This window comes from Propithecus coquereli, unplaced genomic scaffold (genome assembly GCF_000956105.1).
Source record: "Propithecus coquereli isolate 6110/MARCELLA unplaced genomic scaffold, Pcoq_1.0 Scaffold3, whole genome shotgun sequence".
Lineage (NCBI taxonomy): Eukaryota > Metazoa > Chordata > Mammalia > Primates > Indriidae > Propithecus > Propithecus coquereli.
In genome coordinates this window covers 14345357-14370165 of record NW_012148618.1, presented here as the reverse complement: position 1 = coordinate 14370165, position 24809 = coordinate 14345357, and the positions used below count along the sequence as shown (strand labels likewise).

Here is a 24809-nt window from a genome sequence, read left to right as displayed (position 1 = left end):
ACCATTCATAAAGTCAAATGAGACATCTTGACCTCCTCCCAAAGTGCTGAGATTATAGGTGTGAGCCACCTTGCTTGGCCATAATGTTTGCTTTTAACAGACTGTATTTCCCCTTAGTTTCCCACAGAGAAAATATGAGATGCTTAACATCCCAAATTTAAAGTTTTTCAGACTTGATGGAATTGATTTTCCCATAATTTCATTACTCCATAATCTTTTAGAACAGCTTTGAAGCAGAAAAAATTTGAGTTGCATGTGTTTTTACTCCATTTAAATAATTAAAGAATATCTTGTTTGGAATCTATGATTCTTAGTATAGGCAAATAAGCAATGGCAATGGAAATAAACTTGTAATTTCATTATGAGGTAGTGTCTTTGCTTTTGTAATTAGACAATGTGATAATGTTTTGTTAGTAGGTATATCCTTAGTAGTATTGGTAGCGTAATTTCTATGTGCATTATTAATAGAAATATTTAGAAGAAACATATCAGTGCTTTTTCTGGGCATTCTGTTTATTAAATGTGAACTTGTTGATATTCTTGGGACTCAAATGTCTCTGGTGGTAAGGAAATCATATTTTCTATTGTGTTGAAAGCTTGGTAGATGAAATGCCACTTCATGTGATTCCAAAAGTAGTGTAATGGCCCAGCTATTACTAAACTTATTGATGGCATTTTATTGCCTTCCTTTTTTTATTAGAGTATCTTAAAATAGAGGTGCCAAGATGTTAGTGATACTGTTTCACCTTGGTAGAACAAGGACCGGGGAATCTAGCTGTATTTGTTTCAAGTTGCTTCATAGACAGAGCTATATGCAGAAGAAAATAGTTAGAATTTTGTTAAATATGGAGATTTATTCTTCCCTGTTTCACTTTGGATTAATTTTATCCAAGCTTTTTCTGCTAAAGTTTGCTTTTTTAGCATCAGTTTCTGAATCTGGCGTATAGTGACCAGAGTAGAATTGTGTAGCTGGAATTAATGGAGAAGATGGAAGTGTGGCATTTCTTTATAATTTATTGGATTTCCCTTGCTTCCAAAGCTCTTTTCTGGTACTAAAGATTCCTTCTTTATTGCTTCTTGGGATGTTAGTATACATCTTTATGGTGGATTTTTCTTGATTGCTTTACTTATGTCTAAGGATTTATAAACGATAGGAGTAGGGCAGCACTTATATGTTCCATTTAAGGCTTTGTTTTTTCTCCTGTTTTTCTATTTTGATCTTAATCAGCAAACTTGTCAACCAAAACAATATTTGTATGAACCTGAGGGAAAATGACTGTAATTTTAACATTAATCATATGGACCAATGCTAACATGAGAATGATAAATATCAAAATTCTGATATTTGATAGGAATCTGCTGAATACTGCTAATGTTGCAGCGACACCTTTGGTCTTTAGAGAGAGAAGAGTTCTGATTAACTCTTCGGAGGGCAAAAAAAAAAAAAAAGCAACCTAATATTTGTCTCTTGAGGGAAAAGAAAAGTCCAGAATAAAACAGAATTGAATAAACAGCTTCTGAAATGTCTTAGTCTCTTTGGGCTGCTGTAACAAACGACCATAAACTGGGTGGCTTATTTATAAACAACAGAAATTTATTTCTCACAGTTCTGGAGGCTAGAAAGTTGTAGATCAAAGCACTGACAGATTTAGTGTCTGGTGAGGGTCTGCTTCCTGGTTTATAAGCTGTCTTCACATGGCAGATGGGGGCAAGGGAACTCTCTGAGGTCTCTTTTATAAAAGAGCGTTAATCTCATTCATAAGGACTTTACCTCCTAATACCATCACCTTGGAGGTTAGGATTTAATTTATGAATTTTTTTAAACGGGGACACACAAAGATTCAGCTCAGGCAGTAGTCCCCAACCTTTTTGGCACCAGGGACTGTTTTCGTAGGAGATAATTTTTCCATGGGCTAGGGAAGGGGGAATGGTTTCGGGATGATTCAAGTGCATTACATTTATTATGTACTTTATTTCTATTATTATTACATTGTAATATATAATGAAATAATTATACAACTCATAGTAGGTTGGGGATCCCTGGAAAATGTGAAAGCTTATTTGGGGTTGGAAACAATGGTAATTGAATTCTTGAAATGATTAATCAAGGCCTGCCCCTCTGGCTTTTAAATCACTTTCATTGTTGCTTAGCCGTTGATATGTTAGATGTCTTAAAGATTCAAACATGAATATTCAGTTCATATTGAAAATGAACTGAGTCTCTTTAATTTCTTTGTCTTATGCAGCTAATATTGATTGAGCATCAGCTGTGCTTAGTACATATATGATCATTTATAACCTTTTTAAGAGGTAGGTGCTACTCATGAATCTCCTGGTGATTGTATTCTTATCTCTTCGTCATTGGACAATACATCCTCATTTAGTTGAGGTTCCTAAGAGATAAGATACAAACTACAATAACCAAATGTATGCTAAGCTCTTCTTGGTTCAAACTCTATTTCAAATCCCTCTTTGATGTTCTGTTCTGGTAAGCTGAGCTAAACAATATAGAAACCTCAGAAACTTCTCCTTTTCTCCTCTTTCAGGAGCCAAAGCAGAGCAGAGCAAGACCTAGAGAGCTCTCCATTCTTCCTTTACTCTTTCTGCTTAGGCAAGCTCAGATCCTAAGGATGTCTCCCAAATAGGAGACAGCCCCAGCTCTATCTTACTCTGGACAAATACTTAAAGCAACATATGACATAGTTTCTAGGCCCCTTATCCTTGCTGTTATCTTCTGGGTATATCTCATTTTATGCCTTGTGAAATGCCACATCCAAAACTGAAACAGATATTCCAGATGTAGTCTTAGCATGCTCAGTTCAGAATGGATTCTTTTTATCTTTATTTTGGCTATTGTACATGTAATGTAGCCTAAGAATGCATTCATTTATGTTTATTTAATCAGCGGGTAGATTTTGTACTTAGTTGATTCAGAGAACATTCATTAAAAGTACATGCGTTAAGCACTAATTTTATATTAAGCCCTGAGTTAGGTGTTTTAAATATAAAGATGAATTAAGATGTGAATGTTCAGTTTCTGTGTAACCTGCTGACTTGGGCCTTTTTATTCTGGAGAATTGTTAAGGACATTTAAGAATGCTCCTAGTCACCTCAGAAATCATGATACCTGGTTTGTAGGAGACATTCAGCAAATGTTTATGGGATAAATAAGCACTGATACTCAAGTGGAAACACTTATGAAAAGAAATGGGTGATATCTTGAGAACTGTCTTGAGGAACCAAGGCATTCTGAAATGTTTAGCTGTAGATATATCAGTATAGCTAGCAAAATTCTAATCTACCTACAACTTTATCCTTTACAGATTGGATTTCTTTTCCTAAAATTATTGGTCAGGAGGGGACAAACAATATCTAAAATGCTAGGAGTCGGTCAAGGAATGTTAGAACCATTCATAAAGTCAAATGAGACATCTTGACCTAATAGATCTTTTCAAAGTGGATCCCTAAGCTATCTTTCTTTGTCTGATTTCAATAATGGGTTTATATTTTTTTGTTTACTTCATTTTCCTATGTCAAGTTTCAGAGTTCATAGCTAGTGATGGGAAGAAATTTTATAACTATTGTCATGGTGCAATTGTCCTATCTCCCCATTATTTTTTCATAGGAATGAAATTATGATGAGAGGCCTTACAAGGTGATATAATTGCCCACCTAAATTTCTCCTTTCCCTATATTTTTCAAATTGTCAAAATATGGTTCCCTCTTGCCACTATCCACATGCACACATGTACACATACACGCTCTTGCTTACTTCACATGGTTTCTTTATGTTTCATTTTCAGGGGGAACTTGCTCCATTTTCCAAGTACTCAAGAAGAAGAGGAGGAGAAAGAAAAATTGGATGGTGACCAAAGAATCAGGCAGAGTCAACAGCCTATGAAACCCATTAGTCCTGTTAAGGAGCCTGCTTCTCCTGCCTCCCAGCACATGGCCACACAGGAGCCATCCAGTCCTCAAGGAGAAGCAATGGAGACAGATGTGTTAGAAGGCCATAAAGAAAGACAGAATACCAATAAGGAAAAACCTAGTAAGGCCTTGATTGAAAGGCCCAGCCAAAATAACATAGGAATCCAAACTATGGAGCGTTCCTTATGGGTCCCAGAAACTGTTTCAGCAGCAACCCAGACTGTAAAGAATGTGTGTGAACAGGGGACCAGTACAGTGGATCAGAATTCTGGAAAACAAGATGCCACAGTTCAGACTGAGAGGGGGAGTGGTGAGAAACCAGTCAGTGCTCCTGGAGATGATACAGAGTCACTCCATAGCCAGGTGAGAGAACATATTGGGGTGCATCAGAGGCCCTGTTTTTGGCTCTCTGGGTTCTCAGAATTTAAGTTGTGGCACTTCTGCCTTCTACTTCTAACTTAACAGTTTTGTACAAAACAGTGGTTAAAAGACAAAAACAATTTTTCCAAGATAGAGATAGAGTAGTGAAAATTGTGAGTAGCTATAATCAATAGATAGTCTTTTACGGAAAATAGAATAGTGCTAGAGTTTGTCAAGTAGATCTTTACTGGAAAAGAAAGCCAGGGATACAGTCTAGATCTTACAATATTATTCTATGTTCAGTCTTTTCCTTCTCCATCATTTTTCATCTTCCTTTCTAGCTACCAAGCTAATTACTTCTCCCCTAAGTCTGTTTTGCCATGCTTCCCAGGAACTCAAAGAGTAGAAAGTAAAGGAGGAAGGAGAAGCATGAGGGATAGTGTATTTCAGTATTGGAAACAGAAAGAACAATAACAGGAATAAAAAGGTGGGGAAAAGTCCCCAGGTGACTAAGGACTGCAGAAGACAGGCTAAGAGTAGAGATAATGGAAGGACAAGGATTGGGGCTGATGAAAGTGAGGCTGGAGGAAGAATAGCTTCCTAGCAATAGGGTAGGGAAGTATTGGTGCCAGTAAAAATTGAGTAGGTAAGAGGATAAGAAGTGATAGTAGAAATGTATGTGTTAACAAATAAGTGGAAGTTCACAAAATTTTATCATGGGATCCATGGCAGAGAAAATTTGGAAGTTACTGTTACAGTAGTCTCCCCTCATCAGAGGTTTTACGTTTCATGGTTTCAATTACCTGCAGTCGACCACAGTTGATTCCAAAAATATTAAATGGGAAATTCTAGAAATAATTTGTAAGTTTTAAATTGCATGCTATTCTGACTAGCATGATGAAATCTCCTGCACTATTTGTAGGACATAAGTCAGTGCTAGTAGAAAAGCACATCAGCCTACTTTGATATTCCTTAAACTTCCATTTATGTGTCAAGTGGGCATGGAACCAGGTTTTCTATGAAGGCAAAGTGTGGTTTTATTTTTGTTTCCTTCCCTTAATAATGGTAAGAGTCTCAGGTTATTTATCTTCACAGAGACCTCTTTTCAGAAGACTATTTGAAGAGAGTAAGCATAGCTTTCTTTTTATCTGCCTCCTTTCCCTTTTCTCCTTTCTTACTCTGTCAAATATGTTTAAGTGTCTCTATTGAAGTGATCATGTGTATGGCTTTTGTAATTAGAAGAATATAGGGAAGCTTCTTGGCTGCATTTCAGGAATATGTAAAGCACTGAAATCTTTTAGACTGTGTGATGCAGAGATTGACCCTCTCTGTAGTGGAGAACAGTCAAACTGTGTGTGTATAGGCAGGAAGTCTAGGCTTACATGGTTCTGATGCATGGGCTCCCTGATGATTGAGGTGTGACAAACCTTTGCTCTAATCATTCATTAACCAGAGTTGTGTGTGTAGAAATATTTTAAAGAACTGGCTGAGTAAGATTCCATGCTTTTGATTTCATTTATATTTATTCACATAATTTACATATTTTCATTTTAGCCAATATTTCACTCTTTCCAGTTCCCAGGGTGGAATGGGGAATATTCAGGTAAATTATTGAAAGTTTTAGGTGAATTTAGGTAAATTACCACCACATTGTCAGGAAAAATGTAGAATTACCATTATTACATTGGTACATATAATTCTTTTTAAAGTCTTGGTTACTTCGATATTGAATGCTGAAAGTAAAATCAGCCTACCATGGGGAAAATAAGGTAGGACACAAAACTATATTTCCCCCTCAGAATTACAGAGCCAATAGAGTAGGGGATAGGAGAGTGAGGATGTAAGTAAATGTGATAATAGGTGTTATGAGAAAACATATTTCTTAAGAAATACAGAACTGAAATTCTAGCACTTGTTATCAGCCATAGGCAGGTCCTAGGCAATATAGGCTGGAAGGCTCAAAGAAAGGAATGATTAGAGGTAGTAAATAGGGCTTTTAAGACCTGATTTGCTGGCTGGGTGCAGTGGCTTATGCCTGTAATCCCAACACTTTGGGAGCCCAAGGCGGGAGGATAGCTTAAGGCCAGCAGTTCAAGACCAGCCTGGGCAACATAGAGAGACCCTGTCTCTACGAAAACATTTTTAGAAAACTAGCCAGGCATGATGGCATGTGACCAGCTACTCAGGAGGCTGAGGCAGGGGGATCCCTTGAGCCCAGGAGGTTCAAGGTTGCAGAGTGCCAGTGTACACCAGCAAAAAAAAAAAAAAAGAAGATCTAATTTGCTAACTAGTCATCTTTTAAAAATTATCCAGATCTTACTAAAGCATGTACTCAGGGGCTATTTGTAAATACAAAATTATGAACAAGAAATTATGAATCTGGGTGCTATTTTAGTTAAACCCAGTTGTTCATTTGAAGGTAGTCTTAATGTGTTGTGTTTCTGTAAATCAGAGATAGTACGTATGAATTTTTTCAGAAATATTGAATGAATTATACCTGTCCTGAATTTTCCAGCAATTATTTGTCTAATACAGTCAGTACCTGGCTCCCATAATTTGTTCAAAAAATATTTGCTTAATGTTTTTTGAGTGAAAGACGTTCAGTCTTCCTAAATAATATTATGTGACAGTTGTCATAAAAATGTAGGATCTTACTGAAGCCTACATTATTCTTTATAGTAGAACTAGCTACAAAATCTTAATTTAATGATGTTTTCTGCTACAGGACACTAGTTCTAACTAAATCTATTCTTTGGAATAGATTAAATATTTTACAATTCTAGAAAAATCAATGTACCTTGTTCCGGTAATAAATAAACTTTAGTTTTCACTTACTAATGCAGGAAAACAGACTGCACTGAGATTACACAAAACCAGAATAATACATCGGTTAAAGGACTAAAGAATGCCTTCTTTTTACCTAAAGAGCTTTTCAAAGTGTAAACTCATTTACTAATTGACAAGTCAGCATCAATTTCAGAAGGAATATAGTTTTAAAATAATGTACTTTTAGGTGTCAGAGGTTCACCTAAATATCCCTAGGTATAAGTGCTAGATGTTATGATTTTGATTTAGACAGAAATAGGTCATTTTAGGTCATACTTATACAAATTCCTCTTAGCCTCTGACTATACAGCTGATCTATCCCTGGTGTTATCCGTAATGGAAAACAAAATAGCTGGAAAATTCTATCACACTAGATTCAGGGAACCTCTAAATAACGCTCACTATGAAGAAGTTGATTTGTGATTTTGACAGTTTGCATTGAGACCTGTGCTTGTGTTCTGTATCTTCTGTCACAGGGAGAAGAAGAGTTTGATATGCCTCAGCCTCCACATGGCCATGTCTTGCATCGTCACATGAGAACGATCCGTGAAGTACGCACACTTGTCACTCGTGTCATCACAGATGTGTATTATGTGGATGGAACAGAAGTAGAAAGAAAAGTAACTGAGGTAATATATACCCTGGGTCTCTGTGGCAAGTTTCTTTCTGTAGAAAAATCATCTTGGCTTTCCACCCCATCCCCCATTCCCATGCAACTAGCTACTAACACTTTGTTTTCTTTCATCTTTTTAGTAGGAAAGATATAAGAACTGGGTTAGAAATTAGAGGTCCTACAACCTATGTCTTCCTCAACCATGGGCTTGCTGTTTGACATTTGGTTAGTTATTTTTAACCAGTCCCATTATGCTTTCTTTTCCGTAAAGAACAGATTGATAAATCTCTGTAAAATCTCTCTTATGTATAAATAGAAAGATTTTATGTATTTTTAAAAATCTTTGGAAACTCAAATGAAGTTTAGAACTCTGTTTAGCTACATATGTTTTCTCATTGTTTCTCATTGTTTTGTTTTGAGACAGAGTCTCACTGTGTTGCCCGGGCTAGAGTGCCGTGGTGTCATCCTAGCTCACAGCAACCTCAAACTCCTGGGCTCAAGCAATCCTCCTGCCTCAGCCTCCTGAGTAGCTGGGACTACAGGCATTCGCCACCATGCCCGGCTAATTTTTTCTATATATTTTTAGTTGTCCAATTAATTTCTTTCTAATTTTAGTAGAGACAGGGTCTCGCTCTTGCTCAGGCTGGTTTCGAACTCCTGAGCTCAAACAATCTGCCCGCCTCGGCCTCCCAGAGTGCTAGGATTACAGGCGTGAGCCACCGCGCCCGGCCTGTCACATATTTTTAGAACTCTGTTTAGCTACATATGTCTTCTCATTGTTTTGTCACATATTTTCATGTCTACTCATTGTGTTCTTTCTTTGTCTCATCCATGTGGGTGGTCATGGACCTGTTGGTAAGAGATGCACCTTTATTTTTTAGTGGGATTCATTATAAACTCATTTCCAATGTCAGCATTATATTGAAATTTATTGACTGTTTGTTATACAGTATAGTATAATACACTGACTTCGTTTAGATCGAATACAGGCTGAGATTAGACAGATTTTCTAGTATAAAAAATCTGGGGCTTTTGTTGGTACATATGTTAAGATCTAGAAAGCATTTTATTAATAAGAGGCACAGTTATTTTCTTCCTCCTTTTTTTTCTTCCTTCACCCACTTTCCTTTAAATCTGCCTGTTAGCCATGCAGGAAATCTCAGGGAGAGTTAAACTCTGGTATATAGTTTTATTAAATGGAACATGTTACTGCTGTTGTTCAATAATGGGCCGCTATGGCCCTTTTGTCAGATAACATTTGACATTAGTTTGAGAAACTGTTTTTTTTTTTTTCTTTATTTGTTGTATACCAAATCCCAGAAATATTTCTTTTAAAATACTGGTTCGTCTTCATTTTTTTGATGTTTTAAAAACATTTTTGTGGAATTTTTTTCATGTTATTTTTAGAAAAATTATGAAAACCAATTTGCCTTTATGAAAAATTTTTATAACTATTGTCCACATTGAACTTTGTGCAAGATATACTATATGAAGTATTATATATATTACTTCATTTAGTATTTTATATGGTGCTTTCTAAAGTATATTTCTGGAAACAGCAAGCCTGTTAGATAGTCTTGGGTGGGGGGAGTTCTGTGGTTATACGTCAGTTTGAGAAACACCAAATGCTGTATCATAGTCCATTTTCTGTTGCTGTAACTGAATACCTGAGACTGGGTAATTTATAAAGAAATGAAATTTCTTTTTTTTAAATTTTTATTTAGTTATTTATTTTTTGAGACAGAATCTGGCTTTGTCTGGGCTAGAGTGCTGTGGCCTCAGCCTAGCTCATAGCAACTTTAAACTCCTGGGCTCAAGCGATCCTCCTGCCTCAGCCTCCCCTGGGACTACAGGCGCACACCGCTATGCCTGGCTAATTTTTTCTATTTTTAGTAGAGATGGCTGCTTGCTCAGGCTGGTCTTGAACTCCTGACCTCAAGCGATCCTCCCGCCTCAGCCTTCCAGAGTGCTAGGATTACAGGCGTGAGCCATGGCAACCGGCCTAAGAAATTTATTTCTTAAACAGTTCTGGACGCTTAGAAGCCCAAAATTAAGGGGCTGCATCTGGTGAGGGCCTTCTTGCTGGTAGGGACTCTCTACAGAGTCTCAAGGCAGCACAGGGCATCACATGGCAGGGGGCTCATGAGAGAACCAAACTGGCTTTTATAACAGACACACTCTGGTGATGACAAGTGTACTCCTGTGATAACCCATTATTCCATCAGTTTGTTGATCCACCAATGGATTAATCCATTCATGTGACTCAATCACCTCTAAAACGTCCTACCTCTTATTACTGTTACAATGGAGATTAAGTTTCAACATGATTCGAGGGGACAAACCATAGCAATATACTGTTAACCATCATGCCCCTCCCCCACCATGGAAATTCACATATTACCATATTAAAGATTCTAAGTCCTTTAGTAAAGATACCTATTTTATTCTGTTTAACCTAGCACTGCCGAAACTTATTTGACCATTGAACATTTTTAAAAAGTAATACCTATTATACCCCTATGGAACATAGTTTGGGAAATGCTACCATGATAATATATAAAATAATAATAGTGACTACCATTTATTGAGTGGTTACTGTGTGCCAGGCATTATTCTAAGAACTTTAATAAATTAATTTAATCCTCAGAACCATGGTATGAGGTAGATATAGTTGCACATGTGCATATGCATATGCAAATGTGGAAACAGAGGCATAGCAAATTAAGATAAGCCACTGAGAATGATGACAGAAGCAGGGATAGGGGAGGGCAGGGTGGCTGTGAACCAAGAGCTAAGGTCTTCATGCATGAGAGAGAGTGATTGGGAGGATGTTGGTAGATAACAACAAGGGACGGGGAAAGGCAAATGTTGGTTTGGTAGGAGCCAGAGGTGGGGAGATAGAAATGGTTTGTAAATGGCCAACAAGGAGCAAGGAGGTCTATCATCTCAAAACTCTTGAATGGGGGTTTGGTGAAAGAAACCAGCCTCCGTTAGAGAGCTGTAGGGGATGTGAAATGCCTTAAGGATATCCAGGATTCCATTCATTGAAGGCAGAGACATGGAAAGAGGATCATATATTGAGTTTTGGATGTGTTGGGTTCAGGTGTCTGTGGTACATCCAAGGGAAAGAGTTTAGCAGGAATTGGTTATCTCTAAGTTTGGAGCTGAGTAACCATCATATTGGTGGTAGATAGGCAGGGATGAGTGTGGTGAGACTAGCCAAGGAGAGGATGTAAGAGTGAGAAAAGGAATGAGAACAGAGTCCTGGGAAATACCAATTTTAAAGGTACAGGCAGAAAAAGAGGAACTCAAAAAGAAACATAAATATAAGTAGCCAAAGAGGGAGAGTGAAAGGAAGAGAAAGAGATTTTATGGATTTTAAAGGAAGACAGATTTTCAAGAAGGGGAGAGGTACAAAATAATTATTTAATCATTTTATAGTATTATCTAAATATATATGTATGTGTGTGCATTGCATATTGTCTCCCCAGAGAGATTACAAACTCTTTAAGAGAAGAATCTATCTTATACTTTTCCATATCCTCTCTGACAATTTGCATAATATTGCATGAACATTCTAGACTAGGAAGGCAAATAGGTAGCACCCATGGTATAATTTCTCTATACTGTGCACATAGAGAACTTTGCTGACTGGTCCTAGAACCTTTCCCCACTAAACCTGGGATTTAGCCTCAGAAGCCTTTTTAAAACTGAACTCCAGGCAACCACTACCAATCCATCAGAGTGGGCATGTGAGATAAAGCCAGTTTGACCTTCTTGTGGTCAGTAGATACTGAAAACTCATATATACTTTGATATAACCTTTTAGTTCTTGTCTTCATTTTTCCAAATGGTAATATTACTTTTAGCCTATTTTTGCCTATACTTTACTATTTCCTCAATCACTTACTAAAAGGTATCTAAAGTAACTAATGTCGCACCACATGTACTCACCATCAAATTGGTATTAACTGATCAACACATAAGTGCACATAGAATGACATTTATTGAATGTCGGGCAGGGGGGAGGGGGAGGAGGGGACGGGTATATGCATATACAAAGAGTGCGATGTGCACCATCTGGGGGATGGACACGCTTGAAGCTCGGACTTGGGGGCAAGTGGGGGCAAGGGCAACATACATAACCTAAACATCTGTACCCCCATAATAAGCTGAAATAAAAAAAAAAATAACTAATGTCCTTAAACATGTCATGCTGCCCACTGTTAATGAAGTACCTAGAAGGGCGCCTGACCACTTATTTTGACCTTTCACCTACCTACCTCCTTACCTGTCTTCTCTCAGACAGGGAATTACCTCTCTGGTAGCCAAAGGTTGTGAACTTGTCCAATAAAAAGATAATTTAACTTACCTCAATATAGTGGTCTCTTTCTTCTCAGTCTAGTACCATCTTTATTTTTTATCGAGATATAATATATTCCCAATAGAATGAACAGATCTTAAATGTTCAGTCTAGTGGCTTTTGACAATTTTATTTAACCATTTCTCAAAACAAATATAATAGAGCATTTCTATTATTCCAAAAAGTTTCCCCCTGATGACTACCTTTCTGAATTGAAATGTCTTGCCATCTCTGGGATTTTCCAACCTTCACAGTAGCATGATGTTATTGTGGCTTCTTTTAGCTTTTTCTGCATTTCTTCCTTGCAGGAGACTGAAGAGCCAGTCGTAGAGTGTCAGGAGTGTGAAACTGAAGTTTCTCCTTCGCAGACTGGGGGCTCCTCAGGTGACCTGGGGGATATCAGCTCCTTCTCCTCCAAGGCATCAAGCTTACACCGCACGTCAAGTGGGACGAGTCTCTCAGCCATGCACAGCAGTGGCAGCTCAGGAAGAGGAGCCGGACCACTCAAAGGGAAAACCAGCGGGACAGAACCCGCAGATTTTGCCTTACCCAGCTCCCGAGGAGGCCCAGGAAAACTGAGGTGCAGACAGGGTCTCCAGAGAGAGAGCCACAGCAGGGGCAGGGTTGCTGACATTTAATATGACAGGAAAAGGGGAGTAATGGGAAATTCCCCATCCTTGATCTGGGATAAATCAACTCCTCTTCCTCCCCATTTGTTCCTCTTCTGTATTAGGTTCACGTGGGAAGTAGGGTAGAGGCCTGTGGGAGGTAGACTTTGTTGACAAGCCCCTGAGAAAATGCAGAAAAACAGGCGAGGGGACTTTGGGAATGCTGGGCACATGCTCCTACCACCCCTATATTCTGCATCCTACACGTTTTTAGTTGGGAATACAGGAAGTTTGGAGTAGTGGCCCCAATTTGATGTATCCCCTAGCTTTTTGTTATCCTTTGCAGATTTCCAGAGCCTAAAGTAGAGAAGGCAGGGCAGAAATGGGTGTGCTGTTTCAGAGGGCAGCAGTAGGAAGCGTTGTCAGGGGGAACAGACTTATACAGAGGAGGATGTCCTTTATGTATTATCCCACACTCCCCACTCCCTGGTTGAGATTTTCGTGGTGGGTGTGTGAACCAGCTTCCTACTGCCCTGGAAGCCCAGCACATGTAGGCCTGGCTTGTAGTCTGGAGGGCCAAGGGGAGACTGTGAAGAAAGGATTCAGTAGCAGGTGCTGTCAGACTAACCTATCTTCATTCTCTAGTCCTAGAAAAGGGGTCAGTCAGACAGTGTGTGAGGAGGATGGTGATGCAGGCCTTGGCATCAGACAGGGAGGGAAGGCTCCAGTCACACCTCGTGGGCGCGGGCGAAGGGGCCGCCCGCCTTCTCGGACCACTGGAACCAGGTACCCGGGTAGTGTGAGATATACTTAGTCTATCGTTCAGGAAAAAAAAGGGACTAGAGAGAAGCGAGGGGAATAGAGAGTATGTGGGGTGTCAGGAGGGATAAGAGGGGCCCACACTGACTGGGGAGTGGGCAGGGATCAGAGTAAGGCCACTGAGAGACCAGGCTCGTGCCTGTGATGGGGTTATCGAAGAATGGGCTAAAGAGACCCATGGACAAAGGAGTGGGGAAGTTGGTAGATATGTACTTCTACCTTCTTATTCTCACTGCCTTCTCCTATCTCTTATCTCTCTTTAGAGAAACAGCAGTGCCTGGCCCCTTGGGCATAGAGGACATTTCACCTAGCATGTCACCAGATGATAAATCCTTCACCCATATCGTGCCCCGAATGCCAGACTCCACCAAACGAGCAGACATGGGTGCTGGTGCTTTGCGTCGTAGTGACTCTCCAGAAATTCCTTTCCAGGCTTCTGCTGGCCCCTCTGATGGCCTAGATGCCTCCTCTCCAGGGAACAGCTTTGTAGGGCTCCGGGTTGTAGCCAAGTGGTCATCGAATGGCTATTTTTACTCTGGGAAAATCACACGAGATGTTGGAGCTGGGAAGTATAAATTGCTCTTTGATGATGGGTACGAGTGTGATGTGTTGGGCAAAGACATTCTTTTGTGTGACCCCATCCCGCTGGATACTGAAGTGACAGCCCTCTCGGAGGATGAGTATTTCAGTGCAGGTAATAAAAGAAGCAGAGTCTATAGAGATTTTCTGTGCCCTGGGGCAATACTCTTATTATGTCAATAATTACCAAGACATTCACTTCATCCCGATTACTTTTCTGAGGCTTCTAAAGTTAGAAATTCCATTCTTGCCATACTGGTTTCTCTTGCCACTGGCTTTTTATTTGTTCGTTTGTTTTCAAATAAACTTATTTTGGAATAATTTTAGATTCAGAAAATTTGCCAAGTACAGAGTGCTGCTTGTACATGGAGTTCCCATATTCCCCTCACCACCCTCCGTATTGTTGACATATTAGCATGGTACATTTGTCAAAACTAAAAAAACTAACCTTCGTTCATTACTATTAACAAAACTCCAGGCTTTATTTGGATTTCATCAGCTTTTCCATAATGTCCTTTTTCTGTTCTAGGATCCAATCCAGGATACCACATTGCATTTACTCATCACGTGTCCTTTGGTCTTCTCTGATTTGTGACAATTCCTCAGTCTTTTGTTTTTCATGACCTCAAAATTTTGAGGAGTACTGGTCAGGTATTTTGTAGACTGTCCTTCAATTTGAGTTTGTCTGATGTTTTCTCATTAGACTGGAGTTAAGAATTTTTTTAAAAGGATGCCACAGAGGTGAATTGCCTTTCTCATCATATCATATAAGGGCGGGGTGAGGTATTTAATGTCCACACGACATCACTGGTGATATTAATCTTCATCACTGGTTAAGGTTACATTTTCCAGCTTTCTCCACTTTAAAGTTAGTGATTTTCCCATTCCATACCCCATTCTTTCACCATTGGCTTTTGAACCTAACTATCTCCTTTCTTGGGAACCCAGAAGGTGAGTATGGCAGATATATTAAGATATTTTTGCTTAGGAAGAAGTTGTTAGTGCTGTGTTTGTATGCCTGCACATCCACCACTTATTTTCTGGTTTAAACAATGGTGCCTTTTTTATTTTTGATGTAGCCGGTATTGGTGATGGTGAGAGATTTGTGTTTGTCATTACTGTTTCATGTGCTAGTTGTTTGAATATGTTGTGTCATCTCTATGAACTAATTTGAAGACACCTATCTGTGTTGAGTTTGTCATTTAAAAACATCCTTCCTGGGGATGTTTTTGAACATGGATTGGGATACAGTGGGCAAAGTGCCTTTCTATTAAAGTCTCTCCAGGCTGCCTTATATTTGGAATTCCCTGAGTAGTTGCTGTTTGCCCCTTCATTTCAGTGTGAAATGGGCCGACCACTTTACCTTCTAGTTCTGGATAACATCATTAGCTATATTCGGCATTGGTTAGGAGTAGCACATGGATTGGGTCTTTTATGACTTGCGACTCATAGTTTGTGTGTATCAAATGCATTCATTCTCCTTTCAGGTGTAAAACCACTTTTGGAGGTCCACATTTGGCCCTTTTAAGACAAAGATAGTCAATTCTGTATCTAGAGTAAATCATGGCATCAAGGAGTAGGGATTCTGTATCCAGTTTATTGAGGCTATCTACTAATGTCAACACTAGACTGCTTCTAGTTCTAGTAGCTCTTCATTAGTGTAAAGTGCATTGTTGGCCTCAGGCTTCTTTGTGCTTTTGAGGTAGTCTTTGTGATTTAGTTTGGTAATAGAGATTTAAGCTAGGAGATGAACGAGCAAGGGCAAAGAGAGTGATTCTGCGGCATAGATAAAGAGAGAACCAAGGTTTGCTTTTGCCTCTATATTCTTTTGCTTGTGTGGGATAGGCTCTGAGTTTCTTTTAGCTCTTCACTCAGGCACAGGCTAATGGGAGAGAATGAGAAACGGACCCTTCTGTTTATAGGAATGAAAAAGTATTCATAGTAATGCTTTATTTTTATATGGTATATGTGGGGGGGGTGTGTTTATATCTGTATAGTGTGTGTTTATTGTTTATTGATTTATAGAGGGGAAACTGTTCTCTTTCACAGGATTGAAAATGAGTCTTGCCCAAGATCACACAGCTTGGTGGTAGCAGAATTAGGTCTAGGCTCAGGTCTTCTGAATTCTGACCTAGTTTCTATTTATACCCTAACTTGTGTTTCTTCTTACCCAAAGGCCTTAGCCTCAGGTTCTGAATCATAGCAAGAGTAGGAAAGTACCTAATCAAGAGGGAAGATTAGGCAGGAGAAGCAGGATCTATTTTTTTTCCTTTCTTTGTTCCGTATCTCTATTTTTTTTTTTTTTAGAGACAGGCTCTCGCTCTGTCACCCAGGCTGGAGTACAGTGGCATTGAACCTAGCTTACTGCAGCCTTGAATTCCTGGGCTCAAACAAAGCAATCCTCCTGCCTTAGCCTCCCAAGTAGCTAGGACTACAGGCACATACCACCATGCTTGGCTATTTTTAAATTTTTTGTAGAGATGGGTACTTGCTATGCTGCTCGGGCTGGTCTGGAACTCCTGGCCTGAAGCAGTCCTCCCACTTCAACCCTACAAAGTGTTGGGATTACAGGGGCGAGCCATCGCATCTGGCAATATTTCTCTTCTTAATTTTGCTACATATACAAACACAAACACACATAGTATGCTCTTTCTTAGAATATCATTTTTCACCTACTGCTTAACTCAAAACTTTTCACTCAGCCTCCAACGGAACCAAGAAGAAAAGGTTTAGTAAGTTATAATGGAATTGTTAAGAAATTACCTGCCATTTCACTTCAAAGGAACCATCTGAACTACCAACACATAAAGGCTGTCTTTGGGAGGCTTTATTTTATAACTGAAGGCCTCCTTGTGTCAAGAAACTTTCCCAGTGTAGTAGCTACATCAGTCCTAAGTATTGTTACTGTTTGAGTTGACAGCTAGAAATTTAAGTCCTAACTTCAGTCTACTATTGGATCTCTAAATTCTCCTAGTCAAGCCTGCTTTCCAGAGCCCTGTGAGAAGGTGTTAAACAGCCTAAAACAAAGGTAAGCTGCTTTTATGTTTTTCCCCTCAGGAGTGGTGAAAGGGCATAGGAAGGAGTCTGGAGAACTGTACTATAGCATTGAAAAAGAAGGTCAAAGGAAGTGGTATAAGCGAATGGCTGTCATCCTGTCCTTGGAGCAAGGAAACAGACTGAGAGAGCAGTATGGGCTTGGCCCATATGAGGCAGTAACGCCCCTCACAAAGGCAGCAGATATCAGCTTAGGTAAGACCTTTGCTTCCTGAACTGCTTTTGGGTTCCTGTTTTGCCTACAGTGGGAGGAGTGGTTTTTGGAGCAATCAGTAATGTTTCCCTAACTCTTACTATTCGTATATGTGGCTTATCAGATGATGATGAGCTGTCATTTTTTAGAGCTACGGCCTTATCTGTTTCCTTCATAGTACCAAACAAAAAGTCCTTAGGGTTTTTCTGGCTTCTGCAGTTCTATATGGGACTAAACACATTTCAGTCATGGCAAAGACTAGAAGAGAAAATAAGGCCTTAAAAAGAGGCTTCTTGCCCTCATGGGAAGTAGGGGAAAGGGCACTGTGGTATCTGAATTGGGCTCTGCTCTGCTTCTTAGAGTTCAGAGCCTCAGACCATGAGATTTGACCACTTTTTGATTTAACCTACTATAGACAATTTGGTGGAAGGGAAGCGGAAGCGGCGCAGTAACATCAGCTCCCCGGCCACCCCCACTGCCTCCAGTAGCAGCAGCACAACCCCTACCCGTAAAATCACAGAAAGTCCTCGTGCCTCCATGGGAGTTCTTTCAGGCAAAAGAAAACTTACCACTTCTGAGGAGGAAAGGTCCCCTGCCAAGCGAGGCCGCAAGTCTGCTGCTGTGAAACCTGGTGAGTGCTCCCTTCTGCCTCATCTCCCTCAGACCACAGCAGAATGCAGGGTGACCTGCTGGAGAGATGGCAGCAATGGCCCCTCTCTCCTGGCTACCAAGTTGGGGTCCCACACAAGCCCATAGGTGATACTCAGAGACAGCTTACTGCATCCCTTCTCCCCTAGTCCTCTCAGCAGAGTCTAGTGGGGATAGATAGGAGAGCTAGGACTTGATCATAAACATTTGTTGACTCCTGTGTAGGATCTAGGAGGGAAAGAAGTGTTGAATTTTAAGCATATTAAGTAGGTGAAATTTCTGTTGGATCTCTTTCTTTGCCTGCACCATATTCTGCTTCCTGGAAACTGCTCCCCTCTCCCTTATGCTTGGGGCCCTCTGGCTTTCTCAAACTTCCTACTGAAAGGTTGTATCTCAGCGTGCATCTACCATCTTCTCACTGTCCCCCAGACAAGCCCTTTCCAGTCCTTTATTTATGTTCTGTATTAAGAGTTCAGTCCATTTTGTTCATTGAGTCTCTACAATGACCCAGACTCAGCTGCCATATCGGTTCTGGAGATAGAGAGGTAAAGTCAGTCTCTGCCCTGATGGAACTTTCTCAGGCCATGGAACTAATGGAATTCCATTGGATACATTGTTCTGGCACCAGAGCTCCTTTTCTTTCCTTTGTATTTGATTTGTGTCATATCCTTATCTACTCAATACTGCTGCTGTGTTTCAAGGTATTTAAAAACAATAGCTAACCTTCATTGAATGTGTACTCTGTGAGGCATGGAGCTAAGTGCTTCACACACATTACCTCACATACAATCCCTATGAAATATAGGTGCTAAAATTCGTTTTCTAGTTGAAGAATCTGAGGCACAGAAAAGTTGGCTAACTTTCCCAAGGTGACAACATAAACTGGGATTCAGACTCAGGCAGTCTCGACTTCTGGTCCAGCCTTGTACGTATTACATCATATTGCCTCTGAGACTGTTCTCTTGCTGCTGGTTTTATTTTAGGGAGGCATGCATGACCTGTCTGTCATCTTAGCCTCCTAATGAACCTACGATTCAGCGTCTCCAGGTCAGGTATTCATTTTCTTCTCGAGGACTTATTGGCGCACTCTTAGCATGGGTGTTCTGGGAGTCCTGGGCTGGCTGGTTCACTTACCTACCCAGGTGCTGGAAACTGGGACAGTTAAGGCAGGCTATTATGATGTGGCTCCACCTACGTGTAAAAACAGTTTATTATCAAGTATTGTCTGCACCATTCTGGTGAGAGTCAGAGATGGGGTGGGAGGATCTGCTGGTGAAATTTCTTGGTAATAACAAGGTGTTTTTTGTTTGTTTAAAGGCTGCTTCAAAATAATCACATATCCTGGGGGAAATCAGAGCACTGGGCAAAGAAAGTGGGCTGAAGATTTCCAAACATTTTTCACTCCTACCTACTCTTTGTTTATTAGAACTACCTTTTAAGATAACCTCAGAAGTATTTCGTGTGGCTGTATAAAAACAATACTTTCATTATGAAAAACACTATATACATTGTCATGACTGTGTAAAATTTAAACATGTAAATTTCTCATTATAAATTTGGTTGCTCCTAGGTTGTTGGCCATTTAGAATGTTGGCTGTAGGAATGGTCTTTGGTTCATAGCTCAGAAAAGTTATCAGAACATTGCCCACCATCAGGTCATGCTTGGTGCTAGAGCCTGTTGGTGCTGGGGCTTTTGCTTAGGCAATCGTCTGTCTCCCTCTAGTAACTGTGCCTCTATCCTTTCCAGGTGCAGTGGGGGCAGGAGAGTTTGTGAGCCCCTGTGAGAGTGGAGACAACACAGGTGAACCCTCTGCCCTGGAAGAGCAGAGAGGGCCTCTGCCTCTCAACAAGACATTGTTTCTGGGCTATGCCTTTCTCCTCACCATGGCCACAAGCAGTGACAAGTTAGCCAGCCGCTCCAAACTACCAGATGGTCCTACAGGAAGCAGTGAAGAAGAGGAAGGTAAGGCCTTAGGAAAACCTTAGGGCTCTGACATGTGCACTTCCTTCCTTTCCAGTCACTTAGGAGCTGGTGGTCCCCCTGCCACATGTAGAGGAGGCAGGACAAGTGGCAACTGGGATCTTGGTCGGGGAAGTGAAAATTAATCTGTACCCTACTTTTTGGTTTATAGACTGTTTTCACAAAATTCCTCTCAGTGAGTGGTTCCTCAACAATCCTGTGAGGCAGATAGGGTACAGATCTTATCCATTTTATAGATGAGGAAATAAGCTTGGAGAGGTTAATAATTGCTTTTTGTCCACAATAATGGCAAACTGGGAACTAGAGCCCCAGTGTTCATTTGACCTTACTATAGCTATCCAAGTTAATCAGCTTTCTGAATGCCCTGCCATCTTCCCCATTTGTGTTCTAGGGACAGCTGCTCATGCAAACCCACGGGCAGGGTGAGGTTCATTCTCTTGAGGTCTGAGTGTCAGATGGGAATGTCGGGTGCCCAGTGCCCCAGGGCGATTTGAGAGAAAGCTTCTTGGCCTTTTCAACTCATATACCTGTCAAACTAAATCTATATGTTGCATTTCTGTGTTGTCTGTTACTCAGTGTTTGAGTAAAGGCTGCAGTAAGGAGAGAGAGGTCTGAGAAGTGTGTGATCTAGGAGAGTAAGCAAATACAAATGTATACACCATAAGTGACTAACAGCAGTAGCCAAATGTGTCTATCAAGGCTAAAGATCCGGATGGAATGTTCTACAAGTTAGACTCCTAACATTGAGTCTTGCAAGAAGGAATTGAATTAGGGAATCTGGTTGTCATAAAGTAGCACCACTGAAGATCTGTGATGGTTGCCATTTCAAGTGTGTGGATGACTCTTTCCTAATTAACCAAAACTGTATCTCACCAACTGCAGCTACATGGAGATATGTGCAAGGACATGGGTAGGATGACCAGGGAGTTGCAGTTAAGGTTTATGTTACTCGGAAGGTACATAAAGAAAAAGTTACGGCCGGGAGCGGTGGCTCATGCCTGTAATCCTAGCACTCTGGGAGGCCGAGGTGGGAGGATTGTTTGAGCTTGGGAGTTCGAGACCAGCCTGAGCAAGAGCGAGACCCCGTCTCTATTAAAAAAATAGAAAGAAATCAGCTGGACAACTAAAATGTACATACAAAAAAAAAAATTAGCCATGCATGGTAGTGCATGCCTGTAGTCCCAGCTACTTGGGAGGCTGAGGCAGTAGGATTGCTTGAGCCCAGGAGTTTGAGGTTGCTGTGAGCGAGGCTGATGCCACGGCACTCTAGCCGGGGCAACAGAGTGAGACTCTGTTTCAAAAAAGAAAAAAAAAAGAAAAAGTTATGAGTTGAGAGGCTCTGGCACCGGGAGTCAGGCTATAGGAACAGGTGTGGTGTGGTAGGCTTTCCATAGTTTGTCAGACAATTCATATAGGTACAATGGGAGATAAATAAGGTATGTGAGGAGTTTCCTAGACAGGAATTTAGTTTTACTTTTATCATAAATAATTGGGAGTCTTTTGAGGATTGATTTTGCGTAGAGATTATGTCATGGCATTAAAATAATGTTCTTGGTTTTTATTCTCTAACAAATTCTTAGCCTTTCCCTAAACCAGAAGTCTATGGATGTTCTATTTGTTGCTTGGTATGCCATAATCAAGAAAGCTGACTGGTATGAGACACAGGCTGTCCAATTCCTTAAAAATCTTTGTGCCTCTGTGAGACCTAATAAACTCATAAAAATTAAATGAGGAGGCATTTGGACAGTACTTTTAGAGGGATCTCCAGGTTTCTAATAGAAAGTATGGTTATGGTGAATGTATCTGTTCTATTTTGGCTCTTTCATCCTTGGACTCCTGCCCCAACAGCACTAGAATCCTTTGGATTTTTGAAATATGAAAGAAGTTTCTCAGTCTCAAGAAGGCTGAAGACATCTGTACTGAAACAGTTCTCTGCAGAATTAATTTTCAAGAAGCTATGAATAGGTGTTATAGATAAATGGGAATTCTTAGATGCTAGCTTATAATACGAGTCAGTAAAATATTTAAATCCATGTTATGAGACATATTTATTAATGAGTTGAGAATATGGCACTCAGTTTTTTTAGGTAGCACACAATCAGGGACCCCCTCAGACACAGGATTGACACAGGGTTTATTTAGTACACACCTTCATACTTGATTTAGATGGTAAAATTAACAACCTATTCATTTTCACCTCTGGTTGGGCAGGGCACTCATAGCCCAAAAATAAAGAAAACTGAATCCAAACTCATTGAGGAAAATTAGAGAAATGGACTGCCTAGACAGGGTAATGCTTGATTACACAAATGCAAAGAAATATAATTGGGGATTAAAATCTAAACAGGTCAGTCCTGGATTAAGCAGACATAAAACAAAGGACTATGAAGGGTGACAGCAGGGATTCAGCAGTAGAGTCTTGGTGCTGAAGACTGTGATGTGATCTGTTGAGATAGCAGGATGCTGGGACCAAGCCGAGAAATAGCCCTGCTATATTCTGAGTTTCTTAGAACGATTTTGAGTTTCTAGTTTAGGTTTTCATTTTGAGAAGAGAATGTTGGATCAAGAAAAGAACAATAAAAGTCAATAGGCTGGCTAATCAGAATGAAACCAAGATGTAGAGCCCTGGCATGGGGCATCAGCATACCACCTGAGCTGCTCCAGCAGGCAGGGAGGGCACCATAGGGGGAGCCATCTCTGCAAGGGGTCTGTTCCACCAAGTCTTACCACTGGGTATGAAGGAGAAGAGGAGTGGTCATGGTATTGAACCTTATGCATTGGGTTGAATTTTTTATTTGTGATATAAATTTCAGTTACTTAGAACTTAATTTCCCAGAACTCCTAATTAACTAAAATCTCTAATGTATTTTCTTTTCTTTTTTTTAATGTGTTATTTATATATGAGAGGAGCAGATGACAAGAAAACAAGGTCAAATTAGATATTTGGTCAAAAGAAGCAATTTCTAATTGCCTAGGGTCATTACAGCTTCAGCCTCATCTCTCATATCTTCTACTTCACCCTCAAGACTGTAGAGCAGTCATTGATGTTCAGTGTCCTGAGGTACTTCAAGATCATCAAAGGTAGTTTTCAATAAAAAGGTTGAAACAGGAATTCCTCATCTTCACTTAATCAGTTAAATTTTAAAAACTATCTTTGAGCATTCTGGTTTATCAAAATTTTAGTGTACAAGGGGGTAAAAAGGCTGATGAAGTAGGAATTTGAAGACTTCATTATAAAAAGTGCTCATCGGCTATTCTTCGTCTCCACAGAAGGCAGAACTAGAGGAAATGGGTTTAGTTTGCAGCAGGAAAGATTTAGGACAGACTTAAGGAGAACTTCCTGATGGTAAGGGTTATTCAAATTGGAATATGTAACTGTGGGAAATGGTTGCATGTCCATGCCAAAGAACAGTCCCGTGACACAGTCTTAGTGCAGGAAACTTTGATGTTTTTAGGTCTGGGACGTACCTCCATTCCTCATCTTCCCAGTCCCTCCTACTCTTGTCCCTTCTTTTGGCAGTATTTTATAGGCCTCAAGACTAGATCTCTTTCTGAGCCATGGGGAAGCCCTTGACCTGTCTTTGGGGACACACTGCTGTGGAGATAGCTGGGGCGGTAAAAAGCAGGCATAAAGTAGCAAATAAGAAAACAACCACTCAGTAATTATTGATGATCTTGGTTATGTTTTTTTATATAGAATTTTTAGAAATTCCTCCTTTCAACAAGCAGTACACAGAATCCCAGCTTCGGGCAGGAGCTGGCTATATCCTCGAAGATTTCAATGAAGCCCAGGTGAGGAGTTTGTGTAGCTTCCCAGAGTGGCAATGATGCAAGCCCACTGGCTGTATAAGAAGAGGCCGGAAAGGGGTTGGGGAGGTTGGATAAAGTAGCCAAAGATTTCAGGAACTGGGAAACTGCCAAAATGTTGTTGCATAAGATAGAATTTTTATTGTGTACAATGAAGAGAGGTTAGAACTTTAAGTTAGTTTATGGCTGTGGGTTTGTTGTTGAGACAAAAGCAAATTGAAATTTGTGTTTAGTAGAAATCCCTACTAGTGTTTTTGATTCTAGGCCTAAAAGGCTCAGTACTTACATAGGTTTAGTTGTCCTTTGAGGATCTACGCTCTCAGAAAGCTGCAGGTGAGGTAGGGAGAACATCGATGGAAGCAAGCCATTTGGGCCTTTCAGTGAGAAAAATGGCCTTGGGCAGATGGACATACTAAATCGTATTTTGGATAGTATTTGGAAATCTTCAGATTTGCTCTTCATGGCTTATTAGGGTTGCTATTCAGGAGCTTGCCACAAGTCACCCATTTGGCTCTGTTACTTTTCTTCCAGTGTAACACGGCCTACCAATGTCTCCTAATTGCGGATCAGCATTGTCGAACCCGGAAGTATTTCCTGTGCCTTGCCAGTGGGATTCCTTGTGTTTCTCATGTCTGGGTTCATGACAGTTGCCATGCCAACCAGCTCCAGAACTACCGTAATTATCTGTTGCCAGCTGGGTACAGCCTTGAGGAGCAAAGAATTCTGGACTGGTGAGTATTTGAGAACCCGTCTACAACCGTATAGACAGGAAAGACAGCAAGCTTTTGGAGGAAGGAGAATCCAGGTGAGAGAGTAAATAAATATTTCTGGAAACTGGAATGTCTGTGGGATAAATTATAGAATTTGGGTTTGAAATGATTTTAGTAGTTCATATAATTTATTTCCACAGGCTATGTTGCCTAAGAACTTTTTTGAAAATGTGTGAGGATTTGTATGTAGGATCAATATTCTCAACCTGTAAGGTTAGGGAACTAAGTTTTAAGAAAGCCATTTAAAAAATATAGGCTCAG

General features: G+C 40.2%; 1 protein-coding gene across 1 annotated transcript in view; it reads left to right on the top strand.

Annotated features, from left to right (window-relative positions):
• TP53BP1 (tumor protein p53 binding protein 1) overlaps nucleotides 1–24809 on the top strand; it is a 71148-nt gene that overhangs the window by 45199 nt on the left and 1140 nt on the right. Inside the window, exons 17-26 of the mRNA XM_012649433.1 lie at nucleotides 3804–4290; nucleotides 7590–7742; nucleotides 12398–12669; nucleotides 13343–13483; nucleotides 13780–14210; nucleotides 17153–17344; nucleotides 17758–17973; nucleotides 19738–19953; nucleotides 23669–23763; nucleotides 24310–24509. Of these exons, the coding sequence (XP_012504887.1) occupies nucleotides 3804–4290; nucleotides 7590–7742; nucleotides 12398–12669; nucleotides 13343–13483; nucleotides 13780–14210; nucleotides 17153–17344; nucleotides 17758–17973; nucleotides 19738–19953; nucleotides 23669–23763; nucleotides 24310–24509 (2403 nt within the window). The remainder of the gene's footprint in view (nucleotides 1–3803; nucleotides 4291–7589; nucleotides 7743–12397; nucleotides 12670–13342; nucleotides 13484–13779; nucleotides 14211–17152; nucleotides 17345–17757; nucleotides 17974–19737; nucleotides 19954–23668; nucleotides 23764–24309; nucleotides 24510–24809) is intronic.